The sequence below is a fragment of the Ascidiella aspersa genome, chromosome 7 (assembly GCF_963924565.1).
Source record: "Ascidiella aspersa chromosome 7, kaAscAspe10.2, whole genome shotgun sequence".
NCBI lineage: Eukaryota > Metazoa > Chordata > Ascidiacea > Phlebobranchia > Ascidiidae > Ascidiella > Ascidiella aspersa.
The window spans coordinates 6377800-6389436 of NC_139453.1; the positions used below are offsets into that span (position 1 = coordinate 6377800).

The 11637-nt window shown below is 36.4% G+C and overlaps 1 protein-coding gene across 1 annotated transcript; it reads right to left on the minus strand.

The window, feature by feature from the left end:
* Positions 1-3598: 3598 nt before the first annotated feature.
* LOC146137452 (estradiol 17-beta-dehydrogenase 8-like) lies at positions 3599-4299 on the minus strand. Its single transcript, XM_083394344.1, has 2 exons — positions 4203-4299; positions 3599-3963 (listed from the first exon to the last, which is right to left on the minus strand). The coding sequence occupies exons 1-2, from the start codon at positions 4297-4299 to the stop codon at positions 3599-3601; spliced, it is 462 nt and encodes a 153-aa protein (XP_083250470.1).
* Between the last annotated feature and the right edge of the window lie 7338 nt (positions 4300-11637).

Sequence of the window (11637 nt, forward strand, 5' to 3'; positions counted from 1 at the left end):
CACTCTTAACTATAAAAACATTTAAGGCATAAAACCACCAGTAATTTCAAGTGACGCTCCGTTGACGTAAGAGCTTTCATCGCTTGCCAGAAGCAAACAAACATTAGCAACTTCGACGGGCTTTCCAAATCGCCTCATTGGAATCAAATGCTTGCCAAGGTCAATAATTTCTTTGTCGAGGGAAGCTAAGATAGGAGTATCAATAAATCCTGGCAAGATGGCATTGCATCTGACACCATACTTAGTGATCTCAATGCATGTTGACTTGGTGGAGCGGCAGCGTAGGGCGAGGCATTTTCCATTCCTAGTTTTCCCGCCATGCTAGAGATGTTAACGATATTTGCGCCTGTTGCATCTTTGTTCTTTCCAAGCTTAAGTCAGACGCCGTTCAGGTTAATTCCGACTATATGATTAAATGTAGAAGTGGTAGTATCAACAACAGGAGCTATAGTTCCACCACCAGCACAATTGACTAGAAGATTTATAATTCTGTTTGAATTGGTAGTGTGTACTTGAAAAAGCCTCAGACGTTGTCAGTTGAAACATCGCAGTGAGTCATTGAAACGCTGCTTTTATATTTGGTATCCAGTTTCTGGTAGGTGTCTTTGGGATTTTCTTGATTCCAATCAACCATTATTACTTTGGAACCTTCGGCCAGAAATCGTTCGCAAATTGCCTTTTCGATACCACTGGCTGCACCTGTGATCACCGCTAATTTTCTGTGCAGCCTTCAAACCTGTGCCATTTTTAACTTCAAAATACAATAACCTATAGCTGTGGCAACACCTTGAAAACAGTAAGGTGTTTTTTGTTTGCTGGCACAGTTAAATGCAAATATTATATTTCATTTTAGAAACTTTTTCAATAAAAAACATTTTAAACATTTTATTGTCTTAAGTTAGAATCCTGAATTAATAGGAATCAAACTGGGATCTGCTACACCTGGTATAATTTTTTAATTTTTCTTGTAAAATATATAAAGTTTATATAGGATCCCTTTTTCAAAAAATATTTTCAGCTCTTGTTTCAGCTCAAGAATTCACCACTCAGGGAGAATTTTATATTTTTCTGAGCCACCAAATGTTTGGCAATTGTTTATGTAATGGTGCAAAAACTTGTCCAAATTCTGTTTGGAATTCTGTTCTGAATTATTTTTGCTTGTTATTCTCAGAAGTAGGTAAATTTTAAAATATATTTTTGCAAATGTTTGGAAACTCTGTAGTTTGTTCTGTGACTTTTCTAAGGAAAAAATCGGGGTGTTGGTCTAGAATCCCACTACAACAAACAATATTAGGGTTGGTTAAGAAATGTTATTAAATAATCACACTGTGGTAGGATTGTAGACCAGCGCAATTCTGGCCACACGTTACAAATTATTAAAGCAACACACAATATTTGGGTTGGGAGTCGGTTAGTGTTTGGTGAGGGTAGGTCAAGTATTATAACCCAAAAGTCCCAAATAAGCGTTGTGGTAGGATTCTAGACCAGCACCAAATTTTTTTTGCTTGTTTTTTTCAGAAAGAGTAGTACTTTTAAAATATATTGTTGCAAAATGTTTGAAAACTTCGTTGGGCCATCATATATTTTTGTCGGCTAACAGTCGTGATGTGCCAAATCATTATCCATCAGGCCAGCCAGCATTCTGTGGCAGATTACATCGCACACAAGTGAGTAAATTTAAAGTAAATGTGAGTGACCAATATTACGCAATACGCGTGCATATCTTTTTGCTAAATTGCAATGCTTCTGCAAAAAATTATTAATGGTAAAACTGAAGCGTGTTTGGTTAATCATGCATGACATTTACATAAACAACATAGAGATCAGAATAACAATAACAGAGACGAATGTAACCCCCTAAATTGTTTAGTTGTCTGTGTATTGGCGGTAATCTTAAACTTTTATGTAATGTTAAATAAACTAAAGACAGTTATTTTATCCAAAAGTTAGTGATTAATATTTTCAATAATGCACCGTACAAAGTTCAATCATAAAATTAACCACAAAGAATAATATTGAAAATATCGCTTATGCCAAAATCATTTTTACTACAAGTGAAATCTTAAATAAACCAAAATATTCATGGTTCAATCCGTTTGGGTTTAGTAGGTTTGTAGCTCGTACAAATCGAACACGTTTTTTTTTTTCAGTTCATAAGGAGCCGATTCTAATTTTTTGTATTATGGATATTTTATCAGGTGAATATAAAGCACTTATCACAGATAATTAACGTAGTAAGGATAGGCCTCCTTCTGAGATTAACCGTAGGCTATAAATCGGTACCTGACAAAAAATAAAACCTGCAGCAGCGCAAAAATATTGAAAACAATGCTTTTAAAAAATAGTTGCTTGCTTTTCTATTTGGTTATGAAACTTGAATTATAAACAAATTACAATTAAATTGTAATTTTACATCTGACCCATAGTTATAGGTTTACCGCAACTTACATTGAAACTTAAAGCAGAACTTGATAATCCGGTTGGGAAATAATTTTGGTCGAACCAGAACGGGACGGGAGCGTTTAAACTGCTCCAAACCGAAACAGGTACTAAACTTATATCGAAAACGAACCTGAACCTTGCCGACACTTCACCGGAAGATCTAAACGGCTGGACACACTGGCTAGAATACGGCTATTAAAAAAATATCCCAACTGAGAAAAAATATTCATGAAGCAAATATTATTGGTTTCCCTGGTTTTAATTTGGTGGCTGCTCATAAGAGCCACAATCACGTTTTAGACATGTCCTATTTAAACCTTGAAGAAAGAGCACGTTTCGTCAAATCAATTTTTAAAAACCCGTTAAAAATGATGAGTTTTTGGAACGTGTAATCTCAATTTCGTAAACCGGGGTCAAACAAGTAACGATTTCTGATGACTTTGCCATTACAAGTGAATGCCTTCGTAAAATAGCCTACCATGACTTTGCAGAATGTATTTGACCACGTTAGCGAAAGGTAGTCGGTTAATCATTAACCCTTTGCTCTGTGCTGTTACCGCCAAACAGTGCAACACGGTTATTTAACTTATTTAAGCAAAAAAACAATTTCTTTAAGGGACATTATGCCTATGAAAGAGTGGGAATTTTAATCACTCAATAAAACTAATATGAGCTATCGCAGGGATGGGCAATTATTTTTGACAGCGAGCCGCATGAGAAACAGAAAAAGGGCCTAGTCAAAAACAGGAGCTGAAATACGCATAATACAAAAAAATATTTATTTCAAAATAAATACAAGCGTGTTTCCTTTTTGAAATAATGCTTCAAATGTAACTTTTTCTTGACAAGCTGGTAAGATTAGGAATATGTGTGGATACCATACAAGTGTATTTTATTCAACAGAATATTTTTATTTTTGCTTAAAAAAGTTTTTTCGAGTAAGCCGCTGGTTGGAACAAACTGCTGAGCGGGTCGGATTCGTTCTGGTTGCTGTGATTTTCCCAGGTTTGAGCTATAGACAGACAATTTACTAACTTTTAGTTTATTGTTGCAAAAAAAAACTTTGCAAAAACAACAAGGCATGCAAAGGTTTTACAAAATGTACATAATATTTTATAGCTTTTAAATTTTGATATATTTAAAGAAAGCTTAGCATTTACGCCATCAAACCACCAGACACTTGAAGAGTTGCTCCATTGATGTAAGAGCTTTCATCGCTTGCCAGGAACAAACAAGCATTTGCCACTTCGACAGGTTTTCCCATTCGCCCCATTGGAATCATTGCCTTAAAGGCCTCAAGACTAACAGGGTCTATATTTTGAAGCATTGGTGTATCAATTGCACCAGGCAATAGTGCATTGCACCTAACACCGAACCGTCCCACCTCAATGCACGTCGTCTTTGTGAAAGCAATCATTCCAGCTTTAGCCGAAACATAGCTCGCGTGATCTCCACCCCCAACTTTCACGCTAAGCTTGACATGTTCACGATACTTGCTCCTGTTGCATCCGATACTTGCTCCTGTTGCAAGAGGTGGTTGTTTCGACAATCAGATCCTTGTAGAAGACCGGCGTTATTTATTAGAACGTTACAGTTTTGTCCAAATTGAGAGTGTGTACTTGGAAACGCCTTAAATGCAGAATTTTGTTGAGCTACGTCGCAAAGAAGCATTGCAACATTGTCGTTATATATAGCCTACATTTTTTCGTATATTTTTTCAACTTTTTGTTGATTGTAATCCACCATCACGACTTTAGCACCTTCGGTCAGAAAGCGTTCGCAAATAGCTTCCCCGATGCCCCCTGCGGCTCCAGTGACAATAGCCACTTTACCGTTTAACCTACCAACTTGCGCCATTCTAAATTCGAAACATAAAAGCTAGATTTCCTCACAGCGTAAAAGCGAACTGACACAGCCACCTTTCAGTGTTAGTCGATTGCAGTTGGCATTTCACGCATGAATAAGCACGACTGACTGGCGCTTTTGTATGTCAAGGTTGAATACATTACCTGAAAAAAGCATAACTTGTGTCTGCATCCTTCCTTTAGTGTTTCGTATATTGCTTCATTAAACATTAAACTATTACTTTCTATTAGTGTGATATTCTTCGTTCAGCCCAATTTGACTACCACTTCTTAATAAAGATTTTTTTAGAGTTGCAGCAAATGAGTATTTGAAGCGAACGTTTAAGGCCGGGATGTCCAACCTTTTAGCAGAATAGGCCACATTGCCACTTTAAAATTTTCGATGCGCCGCAAAACCCATTAAATTAAAGGGGTGACGTCATAGGTTTCGTCATATCGTGACGTCATAAACAACTTTACTTACAAACACCCGATCTTCCAGAGTGAACTCGTGCGCAAATATAAAAGTGAATTTCGGCCTAATCGCGCGAAGTGCGCAAAATTGTTTACATTCCGTATCATGCCATGATACGACACCTTCAGGCTGATATATTTTCCTAAAACGATCCGCAAAAAACACATTTAGAATACACAAATATTGCTTAACAATGTTGGGTACGCAAGTGTTTAATGGTTAGACTCCGTTATAGTCCCAGAAAAGATATTAGATTAGGCTTACATCAAATACTGCGCGTTTTACACGTTTTGATGATAGTCGAAACAATTGTTTCGAATGAAGGCTACTGAAAGTGGCCCGCGGGTCGCAGGTTGGACATCCCTGGTTTAAGGTGTCGCCGTCTTCTTCTGATCCACTTGATGTTGAACGTTTTATAACATACGTGTTTAATACTTTATCTGACTCCGCCCAAAACAACCGATTATTTTCAGAATGCTACAGTCAAAGTGGTAGCATGTAGTTAGACCGTGCTGGTACATTACGACAGATTTCACCGCTTTATAAGTGTTTTTTGTTGTCTGATAATTTTGGGTAGTAGATCAAACATGACAGCTTATACGGCCTATAGGCTAGAAGGCTGCATAGTTAAATTATACCCTACTTTAGGAAACCTAGGGCAAAGCACATGTTTTCGTAAAAGGCAATTACTAAGTTTTTAATTTTGTAGCAGCTTGCACCATGTGATCAAGTCAAACTCTGGCAATTCGGTGAACAGCCTGACCGGCTGTGTATTGCTCAAGCTCTCACTTTACTTGTCGCCGCGTGTAGTACATTTGTTCGTCGAATGCCCGATTGAAATAGTTACTACTAACAACTGGCCGATGTAAGCTTAATAAGAACCAGCAAAAATCGTTAAAATCAGCGATTGTTTTTCAAGTTTGATTTATTGAAAGCACTAATTTACCGTTTGTTTATACGTAATAAACATTTTTTCATTGTGGTCACCACCCACAATTTCATCCGTGCCTAGAGTTTGTGATCATGAAAAGCATTTATATTTCCCTAAACTAAATCTAAATCCTAGAGCAGCGCTTCTTAAAAAATAAAACTATTTGGATATATATAAAACATATATAAATATTTTTTACTTTTCTATTCGACTTAACTCATTAATGCCACAGTACTTTCCAGTAATTCAACTATGAAGCCTATGTGCATCGACAAAATGCCAGCAATCAATTCAACAGAAATACCGCTAAACTAAAAACATAGATCTGCGTGGACTAAGTTTCTGCTTGCGCAGTTCAGCGAAGCGCTCATCTTTTTAAAGTTTGAATTGCCTATTTCAAGGATTTTTACAGCCTAGGTCGTCGTGTAATGTTTTCACCCTTTGATGTGTCAACTGCCTAAGCACTGTGTGGATTCTAAATTTTCTGTTTGCGCACTACAGCAAAGTCAAGTCTCAAGTAAAAGTTCTCCAATTTAAAACCATATAAATGCATTTTTTTCGCTCGACGAAGTACACCATATGCTTGTTTGCTCTTTAGTAAGTTTTCTATGATTGCTTTAATATGACGTATATATTGTGAGTTTGTTTATTAAATGATGTTATGTTCCTCAACCACAAAAAATGTGAATCCGCCCCTGCTTGCAACACGAAGTTCTTCTTTAAACTTGGTTTAAGCAGAGCCTAGCCTCATAGTGTTGCTTAAATGACAATCGTTTGTCTCACTGTACGGATGTCATGCTTTGTGTGACCTTTTAAAGTGCACGGTTGCCATCAATGCTTGATTTATTATGATTATCGTTGTGGAAACGCACGCTAATGTACAGCACCACAGACAAAAGTACTTGGGGCTCACGGCACAAAACGCTTTTAATATACTTGTATTTAAAGTTATACTATCTGGTAACGGGGTTTAATTGGTGTTGTCCTAAAAACTGATGCGTTGGAGATAATAGCTCTTTTTTGTTTCCGTACTGCGACAAACAATGGCCCGACTGCATTCAATAATGATTTTGTGGCCAACAAAGATTCACGCCAATTTTTTTTGTGATTTCTTCTGCAACAATTCTGCAATATACACACCGATTAGGCTAGTTTTCATTGAAAATTTATTAGGCCTGCGATACATTACGTCACGTGATATCGATACGGGGGGAATTGTGTGGCACGAGTTTAGTTTGTTGAACTCCTGAATCCAATTTTGCGTGCGTTCACTCGTTAGCCAACCACAATCATTCTGGTGATTATAATTGTATTAGCTGATAAGCGAACAACCAGTTCAAACTATAGTTCGGCGACACCACTTGCAAATATGAAAGCTGTAAACAGTACAGTCGATAGCTCAGAAGAAGTTAGTTTTACCAGCGGATAGCGGCGGTCTTAAATAGCTAGAGAAAATCCCACTGCTGACCGCAGAGATAATGGCAGAACAGGCCATTTAGCATTTAACACTTGGGTGTGAGTTAGCGATGCTTCGCATAGAATAATTCTCTCACATAAGCAAATACATCATAAAACTTACAGTAAACACAAAAGCTCTTAGTCGGTAATTATTCATGCACTCTACAGTATAAACGCCAAAGATAAAAAAAAATCTTTGCCGTATTCCTATAAATCGATATATGAACGTTTTTTAATAGTTTAATTCGAACCTTTTAAGATAAGCTCTTGCACGAGATACCAAATCTTGCTTGGTTAAAACTTGCTTGCTGCATGCAACGCAGTTTTCTAGATTTTTTACTTTCTCTATAAATTAATGTCAAATGGATCTGTGAATGGAAATCAAACAACCGTTTCTGGTGACGACAACTATAGTAAAATATAAATTGTATGCGTTTTGAAAATTATAAAGAATTGCACGTGAATGAAATACATAGATGTGTTTTTTAATAATAGATATAACTTTAATACATACATGTGCATATTTTTAATTTGGATCATCCCATTCAAAGCCTTAAAAGATAACGATGAGTTTCTTATTAAGAGAACTTAAAATTAGGTGTCTATGAGTTGTCATAGTGAATGGAGTACACAGTGGTGCTTTGGTCGTTTTTCAACTTGTTCCTATCTGAGCCTGCGTAGGCTGTTGGAATATCTACCGCCTCAGTATGGTCAAGGTCATAAATCTTACCACCGACAATGCATTGTCAAAACTTTGGTAAATCTTCCTCTTATTTTGGTAAATCTTCCTCTTATCAAGGGCTTTCACGCCATAAAACCTCCAGATATTTGTATTACGGCCCCATTGATGTAAGAGCTTTCATCGCTTGCAAGAAACAAGCAAGCATTTGCAATTTCAACAGGTTCCCCCAAGCGACCCATTGGAACCATTTTCTTTATGGCCTCGAGCCTTTCCGGAATAGCATGTTGCAGGAGAGGAGTATTACAAAAGCCAGGTGTAAGTGCATTGCACCTGACACCGAACCTTGCCACCTCAATGCACGTCGACTTAGTGAAAGCATTTATTCCAGCTTTAGAAGCAGCATAGGCAGCACCGTCTTGCAATCCGGTTTTGGCCATTAAACTGGAGATATTAATGATACTTGTCCCTGTTGCATCCTTATTGTCACTAAGCTCTAGTCGCTGAAGAAACTCTCTCGTAAATAGGAAGACGCTTTTAAGATTCACATCTATGATATTATTGAAGGAAGACGTAGTTGCCTTTGTGATCGAAGTCAAAGCTCCTATTCCAGCGCAGTTGACGAGAACATTGCAATTCTGCCCAAACTGAGAGTGCGAACTTGAAAATGCCTCGGACGGTGACTTTTCTTCCGTTACATCGCACAGAATCATCGCCACTTTGCCTTTATACTTGGCATTCAAATTTCGGTAGGCAGATTCTAGATTTTCTTTGTGGCAATCCACCATCATGACTTTGGAACCTTCGGCCAGAAAGCGTTCGCAAATAGCTTGGCCGAGGCCCCCTGCGGCTCCAGTGACAATCGCCACTTTACCGTGCAACCTACTCGTCATGCTTCCCTTTTGAACTATAGCCTATTCTGAAACGTTTAAAGTAAGACAGTTAAGGAGTAGTAGGCCTACGACAAGAAACTGGTCATATAACATAAAGGTAGGCCTAATATTAGAAAAAATAAAGTTAGATTTATATATTACCAGATAAATTAAAATTATTTATTATTGCTGGCTTGAAACTTTTTTGTTAGGTTGAGTTTATCAGAAATTAATTCGTTCCTTTTTTTGACATCACAAACCAGAACTTAATATAGATACACCCTCGGCACCTTTATATCTTTTTAATACCTAGATGTACGCACTGACCGCCTTTTTTCGCAGCTATTTTTTATCCTTTTTTCCTTTCTTTTTACGTTTTATCGCTTTTATTTTCACTTGATTTTTATACTGATGATGGCATGAGTTATTGCTGAAACGTCTGTAAATTGCGAAATATCGTTTTTATCGAATATTATGGCTTTGATATTTTTATTGTAATCTGTTCTAATACTAAACTTCAGCATGTGAAGCAGAATGGCTGTAACCTGGCGTTTTCCTTTTACAAACTGTATATTATTATCCTTAACCACATCGTAGATGCTATCTAACAGTCGGACTTAAAGCGATAAATAGCCTTTTCTTCAATCCGGTCAACGGGTATTTCGTATGCTATACAACACCCATGTTGTTGTACTTTGTGGCGAAGCATATCAACATATTTAATATTTCAATTCACGTGCGCTAGCCTGGGGAAATGCGAGGCACGTCCGTGCAATGAACGATCGACTATGATAACCTTGCCTGTTCGAACCCAGTTAAAAGAGAAATGCAAAACACGCACTTGTCTGTTCGAGCACGTTTCTTTACGTAAGTTTGGTTTTGTGATGTATTGATCAACTGTTACGTTAAGGGTCATAGCCCTTTTAGCTGCAAATTTTAGGAGTTATCGTGTGAATTTTTTAACTAGTGATTTTATTATCACGATTGGTATATACCCTTAGTAAAGACTTTATCATTAAAGTACTTTTGCCGGTTATTGGAAAAACTCCAACATTAAACTTGAAGCCAAAACACCTCTAACGATTGGCATGCAGCCACATTACGATAGGTGTTGTTGTAAACTAAAGACGTTGTGAAGAAAAAAGAAACCGACTGATTTTAAAGCGGCCATTTAAACTGTCCAAATTTAATCGAGTAGTAAAGGCCTAGCCCGACTGATATTGACTACAAGCGAAGGCTTTTTGAAGAGTATGCCTTGTAGTTTATATTCCGAATTTTGTTTAGAGGGAATGATAATATGGCTGAATATTAATATGTTTTTAAATATATTTTTGATGAACTTGTGTTTAATATATATTTAAAGCTAAAACAAGGACTGTGTAAAAAATCCAGCTTACTAGTGGCTCAACTGTTGCAGATATTGCTTTTTAAAAATCTCTTCGGGCCAAGTTCGCCCATGTGTGAAAATAGAACCGACTGCTTTCAAAGCGCCAAGTAACCTGGCCGAGTTTTTTTTTTATTTTTTTTATTTTACTGGTTTAGTTTAATTTAGAAACAGTATTTATGTGACGCATTGGAATGAGATGATTGGCATCTTGACTAAAAAGCATATTTGCGGTCAGGAATATAGATAGTACCGAAAAAAGCTTATAGGCTAAATCAAATTGTATAGACGTATTTTGCCTAAATTAATGCAACTGAAGTCAAGTTAAAACTCATATCGTATTTTTGGTTAAGCTTTACGAACTGTTTTGGGCAAACGTAGATCGATACTATAAATATACAGTGCAATAAATTTGTGGCAGTTGCGTTTTGACAATCAATCAGCTAGTTTTACGCAAAACATATTTGGACAATAAATATATTGGAATATTTTGCGGAAATTTATTTAGTTTTTCACTTTTTTATTACCGATTGCCATAAAACAGGCAATAAGAATAAATTTTAAACAAAACTCTTTTAAGGTAGAATAATATAAATAAACAACGCAATATTGGAATTAAAAGTATAACTAAAGAATATAATAATGGATAAGATAGAATCTATCATTTAATTTACACTTGATTATCTTTAAATTTAACTTGAAATATAGCGGTTCAGAAGATGTTTTGTATTAGAAGCTATCATTATTTTGTAAAATGTTTATCAGATTAATAAAAGAAAAGTTTTACAAATTTAATCTGTCTTGATATAGTTTTTATTTTGTCTTACTTTTATTATCACTATTATGGTAAACGGTAATAAAAAGGAAAAAAAAAATCATTTTGCGTTAAATTAACCAAATTACGGCCAACTATAATTTTCAATTTGTCTCGCCAGATGTTGGAATGTTTTTGTTTTTAAAGTTTGTCCCCACAAAGTCTCACCTTATTGCAGTCTGGCTTGTTGTTTCGTAATCGCGGCTTGCAACGCAATCGGGCTACTTTAAAATAGCCGCTTCTAATCGGCCGGCTCCATTATTTCGGCCGTATTTTGTGCCTTATATGAAGCGACAAGACTTGATGAAAAAGGAGCCGGCTGCTTTGGAATCAGCCTTTTAAACTGGCCGATTTATGTTGATCAAAACGAATTTAAGGCGCCGAAGCAAACGCAATCAGTTTGGTGCAGAATGAGCAATTACACGACAAAATCAGTTGAGATAGTTGTGTTGTGTTGTAGTTCACCTCTGTGAAAAGTTTGCTGCTGATTAATGCTGCAAGTCTTCTTTGATAAGGTAAGTTGAGAGTTGTGTTTTGTTCATCACTTCTAGCTTAGTTTCAGACTAAAGTGCAACCGAATTCTAATTTCCTTCAAATTATTTATTTCGTTCCCCGGTGGAAATTTATTACTGAGCAAAATCTATACAATGCTTACAATTAATGATTTTTTTGTTAAGAGGAAATTTTATGTGTATCCAAGGAAACATTTAACAGTTATTGAAATGTAAAGAAGAGTAA